The sequence below is a fragment of the Urocitellus parryii genome, chromosome 8, assembly GCF_045843805.1.
Source record: "Urocitellus parryii isolate mUroPar1 chromosome 8, mUroPar1.hap1, whole genome shotgun sequence".
Classification (NCBI taxonomy): Eukaryota; Metazoa; Chordata; class Mammalia; order Rodentia; family Sciuridae; genus Urocitellus; species Urocitellus parryii.
The window spans coordinates 95997413-96013059 of NC_135538.1; the positions used below are offsets into that span (position 1 = coordinate 95997413).

Sequence of the window (15647 nt, forward strand, 5' to 3'; positions counted from 1 at the left end):
CCCAAATGTCCATGTCCTAAAAAATAAATGTTTATTACTCATCAAACTACACATTTATCATCAGTAATGAGGAATTCCCCTGTATTTGTATGGAGGCTTAGGCTAGCAGATGTTTCATCATCTAGATTATAAAATGGTAGCCAGTGCACAGAGAATCAAACACTAGCTCTTCAACCACTTTCATTCCTCCTTAGTTAACCTGAGAAAGTTGTGCAGACCACATCAGCATCAAGAGATATCTCCAATATGCCATGAGGTAGAGGCAATCTAGAGATTGGTAAAAACAAAAAAGTCATTTCTTTTTGATTATTTTTTAAAATTGTAGATGGGCATGATTTATTTTTATGTGGTGCTGAGGATTGAATCCAGTGTCTCACACGTGCAAAGCAAGTGCTCTACCACAACTCCAGACCAGTAGTAATCATTTCTACAAAGAAAAATAGCAGTGAACCAAAGATGAATTCCTTCATCAAACAGGGTGATGTCAAATAAAGGATGTAACCCAATCAAAGTAACTATTTTACGATAGTCAGTGTTAAGTGCCAAAGAGGAGAGTCAAATAAAGCTCTCTATAGTTTAGAGGTAAGATGAATAATTAAAAATACATCATAAAAAATCATAAAGAAGAGGCTTATAATAATTACATAGTACAGGGACTGTTCTTAGCCAGTTTAAGAAATCTCTAACCTAGAGATGCTTTGGTCCTTATCTTTACTTATTTTATATCTTTAACAAAACTAAGGACCATCTTTGTTTATTTTCTCAGTAAGTTTTTCTTAGTATATCTATAGAAAAAATTCCCTAAGGTGGAATTGATTTTTGGAGCAAAGGGTTAATTAAATTCATAGTTAAACTTTGATACAAATTGCCTATTTACCCTTAAGGAAGTCCTTATTCCCCAACACATGTTTGAAAATGTCTTTCCTCACGCTCTTATCATCATTATATTTCATTTTAGTTTCTTTTACCCATTTAAGTTTAAAATGGTAATGGTGCTCTCTTTCTCTGCTTTCTGATCATCATGTGAGCTGCTTCCCTCCACTATTCTCTTCCACCATGATGTTCTGCCTCACTTTGAGCCCTGAGGAATGGAGCCTGTTGTCTGTGGATTGAGACCTCTGAAACCATGAGCCCCCAAATAAACTTTTCCTCCTCTACAATTGTTCTTATCAGATCTTTTAGTCACAGCAGTGAAAAAAGTTGACTAAAAGAGAAATTGAGAAGTGGGATTGTTGCTGTGACTGACTTGACCATATGGTTCAGAAGTGTTTTGAGCTTTTTGGAATTGGTGGGAGGAATTTTGAGATATTTAGTAGTGCAAGATGAAAATGTTTTAGGTTGTTGTATGCAGAGCTTAATGGTTGATTTAGGTGGGAATTCAGAAGATCAGAATGCCAATAGAACTCTAGACAGTGAAAACAGGGCTCAAGAGGGTTTAGAGGAAAAGGAGCACACTGTTGGTAATTGGACTAGAGGCCATTTGTGTTATATTCTGAGAAGTTGTCTGCATTTTGCTCATATCCTGAGACTTTCTGTGAAGCTGACTTTAAAAGCAATGGATTTCTTAATCTGGTGGAAGAACTATCTAGGCAGCATAGCATTCAGGCAATGGCATGGATATTGCTGGCAGCTGTTAGCCAAGTTATTGTGATAATCCAGAGCAGAAAGTAGAGCAGAAAGATTTTTAAAACTTGGACTTGAAAGGTGAGAGTAAAACTGGATTTAAGGAAGTTGTAGTTGTTAAAGACAAAACAGCTAAAGAAATGCTAAAAACTTGGCTAAGAAAGATGGCTTGAGGCATCTCAGGAGCTGGCAAGACCACACCCATTTCAGACTCAAGGAAATTAAAGTAAAAATTCTATTGAGAAGAGAGCACAAGAGGGCTAGGAAGTTTTTTTCAATGTGCTCAGCCACCCAGGCACTCAGAGACTAATACAACCAGGGTTCCTGAAGGCTTGGCTACTGCTTGAAATGGCAGCAGAAGTTGGCATCAACAATGTGGTTTTGCAGGAATGCAGGATACTAGTGTTAGAAGATCGTGGAGGCTTCCCCCAATATTTCTTAGGAAGGCCTGAGAGTCCAGGAAAAGTGCAGGGGGGTTGGAGTCCCTGCAGGTAGCCCTTTAGCAGGTGATGTGTAGAGATTTGAGCAGGAAGCTGAAGCTGCAGTTGAGACCCCTGAGATTACAAAATGCCAGTAACTTGAGACATCATCCTAGGAAAGCTGTAGGAATTGAATAGAGACAAACCAACAGAAAGGCCAATTGAGCTGTAACCAACATGGTCATAGGAGTGTAGCTATATAAGCCCTTTGGAGAGAATATCATCATACCATGTGCCCCAGATGCTGAACATGGAGCTACAGGATTTCAGTCTTGCTTTGGTCCTATTACTTCTTTTTATGTCCCCAATTTTGTGAATGGAAATATTTACTTCCTACCATTATATATTAGATACTTGTAAATTGCTTTTAATTTGTTAGGTGCTCACAATGCAAGATTGCCTTGAACCTCAGAGAAGACTTTGGGCTTGACCTTTGAGCAATTTCTGAACTGTTGAGGCCATGGGGACTATTGGGAATGGACTAAATGTATTTTGCATTGTCAGATGAGTTTGAGCTTTTGGGGGTCAGGGTAGAATATTTGGATGTGAGGTGTCTCTGAAAAGCTCATGTCTGAGACAATGCAAGAAGGTTCAGAGTAGAAATGATTGGGCTGTGAGAGTCTTAAGCCAATCAGTGAATTAATCCCCTGATGGGGTTTAACAGACAGGTAACTGAAGTGGTTGGGTGTGGCTGGAGGAGGTGGTAATTGGGGGTGTGGCTTTGGGGTGTATATTTATATCTGATGAGTGGAGTTTCTCTCTCTCTCTGCTTCATGTGAGCTGCTTCCATCTGCCATACTCTTCTGCCATGTTGTTCAGCCTTACCTCAAGTCCCGAGGAATGGAGCATGTTAATGTACATTGAGACCTCTGAAACCCAAACAAACTTTTCCTCCTCAAAATAAAATAAAATAATACTGGTTTGACTTTCATTTCTTTATTAGTAAGATATATTACCAAAATCTGTGACTTGGGGACAGATTATGTTTTGTTTATGTTTTATTTCATATTGGGCTATTATCTATAAAATTGATTTTATATACATTTCAGAAATTGTTTATAGATGTGAAAATACTTTCCTGGTTTACATAAATTTTATGTTTTGATTAATTTTTTCAATTTTAACTATACAGAAATATTTTAATTTTTATGTATACATAGAAAATGTTTTTGTTTTATGTCTATATGGAAAGGTTCCACATTATAGAATTTTGAATATAATAATTCATTAAATTATTTTTGGAATTTTATTATTTTTAACCTTTAAACTTTTAGATTTTAGAGTAAAATTAGATAAGCATTTATATTTTCTCTTTTTTTCCTTAATGGATAGCCAGTTACCACAACAATATTTATGGAATATCACTTTTCCTCCACTTATTTGAAAAACCATCTTTACAATTTCATTTGGTTTGGTGTTTTTGGCTTTCCATTCTGTTCCATAGACCTGTCTACATCTTTTCCACTGCCAAATTGTTTTAATTATTGTCACTTAATAATATGATTTCATATTGGCAGGATTGGTCCTTCCTGATCATTTTTTTATAATCAAAAGTTTCCTGGCTATTCTTGAATGTTTTTTTTTCCAGATAAAGCTCAGTATATTTCCTGCAGCTTCTTAGACTTTCTATTCATATTTTAATTAATATTTCTTTAACTTATGGATTAATTTTGGAGAGATTGACATCTTTTCATTACTTTTTCTATTTATGATTATGGATTATCTTTCTTTAGCTTTACTCTTGAAAACTTGATATAATAATATTAAGTGTGTTTTAAGTGATTGTTAACATTGCTTTGTTTAGGTTTATAATACTAGAAATTACTAGAAAATTTTTTTACATTTTTTGTTCCTATTATAAAGGGAGCCATTCTTAATATATATATAGTATATGAAAGCTATTTAGTTTTGTGTACTTATGTTTGATAACACCAACTAATTGACCTTCCTTATTTATTATGTCTGGGTATTAGGTATATTGGCATATTAGATGTATAATTTTTAAAAAGATGCTTTGTTTTTATTTTATTTTTATTCATTTATTTTTGTATGTTGTCTAAATTAACTGGCTAGTTCAGAAATACATTAAAACTCATGCTGATACTGGGTAACTTTTTCTTGCATTCCAAACAGGCATCCATCCATGCAGATGATATTTTTGGTAGTAAAACACACCCAGCAGGGAATACACATTGTATATATTTACAATTTTGTATCTTTGGCTTTTGTTTGTAACCATTAGTGCCGCAGTCTGGCTGGGCACTGGCCGGTTAGCTCAGTTGGTTAGAGCTTGGTGCTGATAACACCAAGGTCGTGGGTTCCATCTCCATATGGGCCACCAATTGCCGCAGTCTGGCTGGGCACAAAATCAGAGCCACTCAAGCAGGAACAAACTTTATTTCTGAAACTCCCACCAATGCCACATGCTTTCCCGGGAAATATGCAGAAACACACACACAGCGTTCTCCTGGGCCACACTACACCAATAGGAAGGTCCCTCCTCCGGAAATCCCTCCTACCGCATTTCCCCAACCAATGGGAACTCTCTGGGAGTCCCACTAGAGCTCCAAAGTAGCAGGCCCAGGCAGACAGCAGGGGTCTAATATCCAATTGAATGCAGATCTTAACATAATCATATCATCTCAATGGCTTGCTGGCATCACCTTTCAACCAAAAATGCCATGTGTCATTCCTACTTGGCTATGGCTCTCAGCACATTAGTATCAGCCAAAAATCTATTTCAGTCATGTCTCTCTCTCTCCACTTAATGATAATAGGTGACTTAAATTTATTAGGCATCCACTATACTCTCTATTCCTTTTCCTTGAGCCATATTGTCAGGATTGAAAGGCTTCATTGGATCCACTTTTACTGATTTGCAGATTTCAAGGGTGATGTTTATAGCCACATCCTTGATTCAATCTTTCCCATGGACTGAGTTTTAATTGGAAATTTTATTTTTTTATATTTTTTATATTCATTTTTTAGTTGTACATAATACCTTTAATTTGTTTGTTTATTTTTATGTGGTGTTGAGGATTGAACGCAGGGCCTTGTGCATGCCAGATGAGTGCTCTACCACTGAGCCACAACCCCAGCTCATGGAAATTTTATTTTTAAAGGCATTTTCCAGTTTAATTGTTTACCTGTTAGAGATGTGAAAAGAAATTTCAGTATCTCCCAGTTGTATTTTTTGACATAATCTGTTCCTTTCACTTACTGCTCACAAACTGGCCAGTTCTTTTCTGAGTTCATCTTTTTTAAAAAAATAGTTCCCTGTCAAATACAGCCAATAAAAATCAGTTCAAAATCCCAACATCCTGTTTCTCAGTTGTTCACCTTTCCCTGTAAGTTCTCCATGCACATGGAAGCATGATTGTGTCTTGTGAGGCCTCCTATGGAGTGGCTGGCATAACAGATGATTATAAGCCAGAAGGGCACGATGGTATAAAACATCAGGACACTGCAAATGAAAGCTAGATCTATAAGCTTTGTGAGGGGAAAAAACACCCCCTGCCCCTGGCCTCTCAAATGAGAAGCAGAAAGTCTTCAGACATCTCCTTAATGGCATTTCAGCCAACAACAGAATGGAGCAAAGCCTTCAAAAGTCTGAAAAGAATTCAGAATTATGCTTCTAAATGTAATTTATCAATTATGTAAATGAATAATCTACAGACATTTTTAGAGGCTTAAGATCTCAGAATTTTATTTCCCATGAATTACTTCTCAAGAAGCCATAGGGTTTTTGGCTCCCCTAAACAAGGAAGGAAACACAAATATAAAAACAGAGAATCCACACCCAGTAAAGAGACAGCTCTAAGAGAGACTGATTGAAGGATGTGAAATTTTCAATGTAATATGAGTACATTTAGGAGTGATTTTGACAATTTGAGGGAGTTTGGGATTGGATATAGCAATAAGTTTATGGGAAATTAAGCAATAAAACAGGCAGTTTTGGGCTCTAGGAAAAAATAAACATTTGGGCAAGAGAAGGCAAGTAATCAGAGTATATTGCTTAGCTGTGAACATTAGTATAATATATACTGACACTTAACCAAAGCTTTAGGAGTACATTAAGAGGATCTGTGCCTGTTAGAAGTGTAGATAGGGAGCGGTGTTGGGTTGTTTGAGAACTTAACCATCTTAATTCACAGATAATATATTTAAAATGTATAAAAATTAAAATGTATGTAAATATGGTTTGGCATAGTTGTAGTAGAATACAATACCTTTATTTTATTTATTCATTTATATATGATGCTGAGGATTGAAACCAGGGCCTCACATGTGCTTGCCAAACCATATTTATATACATTTTACAGAAATTTAGAGTAAAAAGTTGCTTTTAGAGGGTTGCCTTCTATAAGACTTGAACAACTATAGTACTCTTCAAATCCTGTGAGTGAATAGCCTTTTATATTTGTAGATATTGTGTCACCTCCTGCTCTCTCTCTCTCTCCACCTGACAATCATAGAGTATAATCCAATGATTGTATGTAGTGTCTTACTTTTCTCAGATAAAACTGAACCTGACCTTAATCTTGTCATGACAGTCCTTGTTTTTGCTCTTCTTTGTGTCTTCATAGTTAAGACTTTAATGTTTTTATTAATGCATAATAGTTATACATAATAATAGGGTTCTTCTTGACATAGTCATTAATACATAAAATAAAATTCACTCCATATTAAACCTCAGTGTTTCCCTTTTTGTGGCCTTTCCCCCTCCCAATGCCCTTCCTCTACTCTGTTTATCTGTCTTCTATTAGTTTATTGTTTTCTTTTTAATTGGTGCATTATAGATACATATAAAAGTGGAATTCGTTGTGATATATTCATATATGCCCATAGTATAGTTTGCCCATATTCATTGTGCTGTTTTTTTCCCCTTCCTATTCCTCTTCCCTCTACCTTGTTTCCCTTTTACCTGTTCATGGTTCTTTATTCTATTTTCATGGGAATCCTCCATTAAAAAAAAATTCTGTATTTCTCTCTTGCTTCCACATATGAGAGAATGCCTTCATCCAACCCTTGACTTTCTCAGTCTAGCTTATTTCATTCAGTGTGATGTTCTCCAGTTCCATCCATTTACCAGCAAATGATATTTCATTCTTCTTTGTGGCTGACTCCATTATATATGAATATATATCACATTTTCTTTATCCATTTGTCTGTTAGCATGCACTTGGGCTAGTTCCACAACTTGGCTATGGTGAATTGCACTGCTATAAACGTGTGGGCAAGTATCATTATTGTGTGCTGATTTTAGTTCTTTTGAATAAATTCTGAGGAGTGGGATGACTGAGTCATATGGTGGGTCCACTATTAGTCTTTTGAAGAATCTCCATAGTCTTCTCCAATGTGATTGTACTAATTTGCAGTCCCACCAATAATGTATGAGTATACCTTTTCCCCCACATACTCACCAGCAATTATTATTATTTGTATTTTTGATGATTGCCATTCTGAGTGGGGGGAGATGAAATCTCTGTAATTTTGATTTGCATTTCCCTTATTGCTAGGGATGTTGAACATCTTTTCATATTTCTGTTGGCCATTTGTATTTTACTGAGAAATGCCTGTTTAGTTTATTTGCCCATTTATTGACTGGTTGTTCTAAAACTTTTGATGTTAAGTTCTTTTGAGTTAATTATATATTCTGGGTATTAATGCCCCATTGGAAGAGATATTTTCAAAGATTTTTTCCCATTCTTTATGCTCTGTCTTCACATTCTTAATTGTTTCCTTTGCTGTACAGAAGCTTTTTAATTTGAAGTCATCTCATTTATTGATTCTTGCTTTTATTTCTTGAGCTTTGGGAATCTCATTAGGGAAGTCCGTGCCTGTATCCACATGTTGGAGTGCTGACTCTGCTTTCTTCTAGCAGTTACAGTGTTTCTTGTCTAATTCTTAGGTCTTTGATACACTTTGAGTTGGATTTTTGTGCAGAGTGAGAGATATGGATCTAGTTCTATCCTCCTACACAGGGAAATCCAGTTTTCCCAGCACATTTGTTAAAAATGCTGTCTTTTTCTCCAACATGTTTTAGGCACCTCAAGGATCAGACTGTTTGTATGTGGATTTGTCTTTGTGTCTTCCGTCTATTCCATTATCCTTCAGGCCTTTAAAAAAAATGCTAATATCATGCTGCTTTTGTTTCTGTAGTTCTGTAGTATAATATGAGATTAGGAATTATGATGCCTCCAACATCACTCCTTTTCCTCAGTATTGCTTTGTCTGTTCTTTCATTTTTCCATATGAATTTTAGGACTTTTCCCCCTAGTTTTGTGAAGAACGTCATTGGTATTTTGATGGGAACTGAACTGAAACTATAGACCACTTGTGGTAATATGACCATTTTCACAATATCAATTCTGCCTATCCATGAGTGTGGGTAATTTTTCCATCCTCCTAGTTTTTTTTAATATTTATTTTTTAGTTGTAGTTGAACACAATACCTTTATTGTATTTATTCATTTATATGTGATGCTGAGGATTGAAACCAGGGCCTCACATGTGCTAGGAAAGCAGTCTACCACTGAGCCACAACCCCAGAGCCCCCTCCTAGGTTTTTTGTTTGTTTGTTTGTTTTTGCAATTTCTATAGTTTTTATTGTAGAGGTTTTTCACCTGCTTGGTTGGCAACTCACTAAGGGTAGAGGTAGGATTGCTGATGAGGTTCCTGTAGCTCCCAAATTCTTCTTTCTATGATTATAAATGATACACAGAAAAATGAGAACTAATTTTTCATAGAGTTAGGGTTCGATGAACATGAGAATTTAAATGTTTGTAGACTTATTTCCAATCAATTTTGATAAGGGTAATGTTGAAGTATGTATAATCCTGCTTAGGCTGAAGCATTTTTTCTTTAATTAACAAAATGTTTTTCTTTAGTTAATTTCAGTATTATTTTCAGGGTGACCGTGGACTTCCCGGTTTTCCTGGGCTTCATGGAATGCCAGGATCAAAGGTTGAAAACATTTATTCCTTTTTAATACAGCAATACCATATTTTTATTTTATATTATAAATATAATATAAAATATATATTTTATATTATAAATATATTATATATAGATGCTCATATATAAGTAAAGACAAGTATGTTAAAATAAATGATTAAGATTAATATAGTGGCTTACATAAAAATCTAAAAAAATTCTCCTTAAAGTTTTTAGTTATGACTGTGTAATACACTATTTAAAATTGATAACAAGTTTACTATACACAAGTTCTTTTAAATGTAAGCCCTAAACTGTAAGCCCTATTATAGTACCAATTGGGCTTATGAAGCCTGGAAAATAGGACTTTTGTAAACAAACTATAAATTATTTTATTTTTATTTATTTTGATGTTGACATATTAAACGCTGTTATTTATAATGTGTTTTTTCTTCATAAAGGAAATACTCCTATTACTCTAAAATTTAATATTTATATATGTTTTTCCTTTAGGGTGAAATGGGCCCCAAAGGAGATAAAGGATCCCCTGGATTTTATGGCAAAAAGGGAAGTATAGATCACAAAGTATCAATATTGAACTTTTAATGTAAGGGAAATACCAAACTTGAATTGCATTCCCAGCCCAAAATTAGAGCAATTACCTCTGTTCACTCTTCTGAGGGACTTCTTTTAAATGTAGAAAGGAAAAAAGTGGGGATTATATCTGATGACTGCAATAATGGTGCTGTATAAAAATCCATTGTTATTGGTCACTGTGAACTTCAAAAAATATTTACAGTGAATGATTTCTTTAGAAGCAGTGTCTGCTAAAAACATATCCATTCAGAATTAACGTTATATACCTTCCTGTATCCATACACTGAAGGAAGTTTGTTTTTTCCATGCATTTAAAATACCATTACTTAAAAATTTATCAAGAGATAGTTGCAATGTCTATATGCTTATGATAAAAATTCTGCATATTAACATTTTCAGTGTCTTAGAGGTAAACTTTTTTTTACCTGGGTAAAAACTTAACACTGGGATGGTTAAAATTATGCTTTGCCAACAGTTGTAGAGTCAACACAATCTGCAGTTCCACTAATTCTGCCACTATGTACTGAAATTAACTTGTAAGCTTTCCTAAATAAATTTGAGTTAGAGCTTGAACATATTATTGTCAAGACTGTTTTTTAAGTGTTCTTTTTTAAATGCAGGGTGCAAAAGGTGAAAAGGGGAATGCTGGTTTTCCTGGCCTTCCTGGACGTGCTGTGAGTTTCATAGAAAATTGTTCTTGAGTATTTTTGCTTTAAATAAAAAGTAAAGTAGGGCTGGGGTTGGGGCTCAGTGGTAGAGTGCTTCCCTAGCATGTGTGAGGCACTGGGATTGATTCTCAGCACTGCATATAAATAAATAAATAAATAAATAAATAAATATCCATCAACAGATTTTTTAAAAAATAGAGTATGTCTGCTTTAAAAGAAAAAAAATAGTATAAAAATATGCTAAAACACATGTATTTATTTTTTAGGGAGAACCAGGAAGACATGGAAAAGATGGATTAATGGGTATTCCTGGTTTCAAGGTATTTAGCAAAATAAACAAAATGAAAAAGTTTTTGTACCTGTGAATGAACATTAGAAGAATGTGCCAATATTAGAAATTTTTATATACAGCATTGGGGTAAAATTAAAGAACTAAAACTATTTTTAGTCTAATGTAAAAATGATACTAAATTTCCCTTGAGTGCATTGTGAATTCTCATGTCTTAGAAATAAAATCACAGAATATTTTTTCATTAACTAATTTATTTTAATTAGGTATATATGATGGCAGAATGCATTTTGATTCATTGTACACAATTGTAGCACAACTTTACATTTCTATGGTTGCACACTATATAGCCTCACACCATATGTGCAGTCATACATGTACCTAGGTTAATGATGTTCATCTCATTCCACCATCTTTCCTGACCCTCTGTACCCTCCCTTCCCTCCTTCCCCTTTGCCCAGTCAAAATTCCTCCATTTTTTCCATGTTTCCACTCTCCCGTAGAGTCTGGCTGGAGGGAGGGGGTCATTGGGGGCTTAGGGGTGTGACTTTGGGGTATATACTTTATATGGCGAGTGGAGTGCAGTGTGTGTGTGTGTGTGTCTGTCTGTCTCTCTGTCTCTGTCTCTCTCTCTCTCTCTCTCTGTCCCCCACCATCCCTCCCTATATACTCTCCCTCCCTCCCTCCTTCCCTCTCTCCTTGGGAGTGGTGACTGGATTAGCATCCTTGAGCCGTCCTGAAACACAGGCAATACCTGTTCTGGGAACTTCCAGTGTGAAGGTGCTGATTTAAGATTGTTCAGTTGCTATGGTGATGCCCTGTTCAATAGAAGATTCTGTTTCAGCCACAGAGCTATCAGTTCTTGACCTTGAGGTTCAGACACCAGCTGCCTGGGTGTAGAAAGTCATGGGTGCAAGTTGATAATCATAATTGGGCTGCTCATACTTATGACCTTTGTTCTACTTGTTTTGAAGAAACTTTCTCACAATAACCCTTTTAATGATAAAACCTATAAAATAAACATGCTGAGTTTGTTCTGGGTCACTATCTTCCTACCAGGGATTTGAGTGAACCACTCAATCCCAGCTTTTTATTTGTGTATTTGTTTGTCTTTTCTTCATCCCCTCATGGAGACTCCCTCATCCAGTACCTGAATTAATGACCATGCAAATTGCACCCCTCTTTCTACCTATATCTCTCTCCTAATCAGTCATAATATGAACTGCTTTCCTTCACCCCACTCTTCCGCCATGATATGATGTTCTGCCCCATTGTAAGCCTCAAGGAGTGGAATCAGCTATCTATAGACTGAGATGTCTGAAACCATGATCTCTCAAATAAACTTTTCCTCCTAAAAAACCCCACAAATATTAAAAAGTTGAGCATCTTTGATAAACCATTCAGATTGGTTTATTTAGTGGGTTGGGGCAGAAGATCTTAGCTCTATCTCCCAAGGGATTAAAGGAAGAAATTTTATGCTTAAGTCTGAAAACTAATTATCATTTGTGTGATATGGTATGAGTATGGGAGAATTAGAGCAAGAGGGATCTGTAGAGTATTAATCATTCCTCTTTCCTGAGAAAACTCAAAAGCCCATGTCCCATTATGGTGGGTTAGCACCATCATATATTATTACATAAAGAAACCTTTTACTAGCCATTTATCAAATAGAAATGAACTTTTCTATGGTGTAGCTTGTTAGATAAAAGGATATATGTGTATATGTATTCAGTCCATGTATCTGGAATACACAAACAGCTGATAATATTTCAGGGTATAGATATATTATTGTGTCTAACATGTTGAGGTCATCTCACTCTTTTTTTTAACATTTTGTAGTTGTTGATGAATCTTTAATTTAATTTATTTATTTACATGCAGTGCTAAGAATCGAACCCAGTGCCTCATACATGCTAGGCAAGTGCTCTACCACTGAGCCACAACCCCAGCCCCATCACTCTTGATATGTGACATTTAGGACATGTTATGTTTTCTAATTTTTTATAATATTAGTTTATAAATTTAGGTTTATAGATTATTTTGAATTAATTTTATTCATATGGTGTGAGACAAAAGACAAAGTTCTTTATTTCTACACGTGGAGATCCAGTTCTTCTAATAATATTTATTGAAACCTATTATTTCCCATTGAGTTACATTAACACTTTCACCATATATCAATTGATTGATATATGTGTGAAATTATCTTCAGATTCTCTTATCTGTTCCATTAATTTATATCTCTGACTTTCCTTAACATCATACTAATTTTATTTTCCTTGTCTTTCACTAATATAAGTCATATATCATAATTATAATTAAGGTTTAAAATCAGGTTAATACTATAAATTTATTTTTCTTTTTAAATGCAATAGTGGATTAGTAGATAATTTAGATCCATGAAAAATTTAAATTTTATCATTAGCTTATACAATTTTACAAAACAAAAACAAACAAGCCTTCTGGAATTTGTTTAATTTGTTAAATAAATTTTGGTATAATTTGGAATAATTTTAGAGTTGAAAAATTGCAAATACAGTATAGAGAGTTCTTTTATACCTTTTACCTACTTTCTCCTGATGTTAATATCTTATGTAACTGTGGTACATTTGTCAAAACCAAGAAACCAGTGCTGGCACTAAACTCCATACTTTATTTGAGTTTCATGAGTTTCCTTAAAACATTAGGTTTTCCACTAATGTCCTTTTTCTGTTCTAGAATTCAATCCAGGATATCACATTGCATTAATTTCTCATGCCTCTTTATTCATCTCTGATCTGTGACAGTTTGACAGTCACAGTCATGTTTTGGTTTTTATGACTGACAGTTATGAAGAGTATTGGTTAGGTACTTTGCAGAACGTCATTTGAGTTGGGATTGCCTGATATTCTTTTCATGACTAGACTGAGATTATGGTTAGTTTGGGAAAAAAATAACAGAGATGAAGTGTCCTTCTTATCCTGTGGGAGCATACATGCTAGACACATGATTATTCACTGACGACCTACCTCAGTCACTTGGTTAAGATGAGTACTTGCCAGGTTTCTCTACTTTTTTCTATCTTCTACCCTTTGGAAGCAACTCAACAAATTCAGTCTTCATTTAAGGGATGGGATGAGAATTAGCCTCCAACTCTTACAGTGGGAGTATCTTCACATTTATACATTTGTTCAGAATTGCTATTTTAACAATATTGTGCTTTCGAGTCAATAAACATGGTATGTGAGTCTATTATGTAGGCTTTCTTTACTTTTTCTCAGCAAAATTTTATAGTTTTTATAAGTGTACAGATCTTTTATATGTCTTTTATTAAACTCATACCAATTTTATTATATTTTTCACAATATTGTGAATAGATTTTTTTATATGTCTTTATTTTATTTGTTTATTTTTATGTGGTGCTGAGAATTTAACCTGGTGCCTCACACGTACAAGGCAAGCATTCCACCACTGAACTACAACCCCAGTCCCTGTTAATAGATTTTTAAAAATTTATTTCTAGTTTGCTTGTTACTAGTATATTAGAATAATATTTTAGACTATTAATCATATATCTTGCAAACTTGCTAAACTCACTTATTAACAAACTTGCTAAACTCACAATGGTTTTCATTGCATATTCCTTTGCTTTTATTACTGCATAGATGATAATATTTTTGCAAATAAGGGCAAATTTCTTTTTCTGTACTAATTTACATGAATTTATTTATTTTGATAGTTTTGTTACACCAGGCCCTCTAATGCAATATCAAATAGGAGTTTGATGCTTGTTTTTGAAGTTAAGTGGAGAACCTTCAGTCCTTAACCACAGAGTTGTTCTTGATTTGACAAAGAAACTTCATCAGGTTGAGGAGATTTCTTTTTATTTCTAGTCTCTTGAGAGTTTTGTTTTGTTTTTTGAAAATCATGGTGTTAAATTTTGTTAAAATTTTTTCTTCTTCTTTTACTACTTTCGTGTGTTGACTATGTTTTTTCCTCCTATTAATATGGTAAATAATAGTAATTGATTTTTTTTGTAACTCTGATCTTGTTTTATTGGAATAAACTCCAGTTGGTCAACTTATGTTACTGTTTTTATATATTGATGGGTTAAATTTACTAATATTTTATTAAGACCTTTTATTTTTGTGTTCATGAAGGGTATTGGTCAGTAGTTTTCCTGTGATATTTTATCTGGCATTATAATCAAAGTAATTCTGGTTTCTATTTTCTGGAAGAGTTTATGTAGGATTGGTGTCATTTCGTCTTCTGATGTGTAGTACAATTCATGAATGGAGCCATCTGGGCCTGGCCTTTTTGTATGTGTAAAGAATATATTAATTACTAATTAAATGTCTTTACTAAATACAAAGCTGTTTAGATTTTCTCTTTTTTCTTAAATATATTTTGGTAGTTTGTGCTTTTTAAGGAATTTCTCTTTTACTAATTTTCAACTTCATTGACATACTATATTATTAATTAACATTGCCTGTTCATGCCCTCTTATGTAGGGTTTGGAAGTGATGTTCTATATTTTATTTCTGACATGATTTGTGAAAGGATTTCTCATTGATACTTATAACTAAAGTCAAGCACACAGTGTTTTTCTTCATCTTCCCCTCTGTTATTTGAGACTGATGATTTTTTTTTATTCTTAGATAACTTTCCCTTATATTTTTGTGTGGAAATTGATCTGCTTACAAGTATTTTCTTTCTCATAAGGCCAATAATCCTAAACTTACTTTTCTTGGAAAATTCGCAATCCATCATTTTTCAGGTGATTTTTATATAATGTGAAAATTCCTCTCCAATATTTTTTTTAAAGTTTCTTTTGCAACAATGATTATTCACCCTTTTGCCATTATTTACTATGAATACATACCTTCATTCTCTACTTTTATCTTGAAGATATGTTCTTGTTTGTCTATTATGCTGACTTATTCAAATATCTAACATGGAATTTAATTATTGACCTTAAGGAATTTTTTTTAACTTTTATCCTATCTTTTTCTTTTTTCTTACAGTTTTCCTAGATCTTACAATTGACAGTTGAATACATTTATTTTCATTTATTAT

At 34.1% G+C, this 15647-nt stretch overlaps 1 protein-coding gene and 1 non-coding gene across 2 annotated transcripts in view; both read left to right on the forward strand.

The window, feature by feature from the left end:
* Col21a1 (collagen type XXI alpha 1 chain) overlaps nucleotides 1-15647 on the forward strand; it is a 171798-nt gene that overhangs the window by 109191 nt on the left and 46960 nt on the right. Inside the window, exons 14-17 of the mRNA XM_026398951.2 lie at nucleotides 9015-9068; nucleotides 9552-9623; nucleotides 10256-10309; nucleotides 10570-10623. Of these exons, the coding sequence (XP_026254736.1) occupies nucleotides 9015-9068; nucleotides 9552-9623; nucleotides 10256-10309; nucleotides 10570-10623 (234 nt within the window). The remainder of the gene's footprint in view (nucleotides 1-9014; nucleotides 9069-9551; nucleotides 9624-10255; nucleotides 10310-10569; nucleotides 10624-15647) is intronic.
* On the forward strand, nucleotides 4367-4440 carry Trnai-gau (transfer RNA isoleucine (anticodon GAU)). Its single transcript has one exon. It is a non-coding gene; the product is annotated as a tRNA-Ile (tRNA).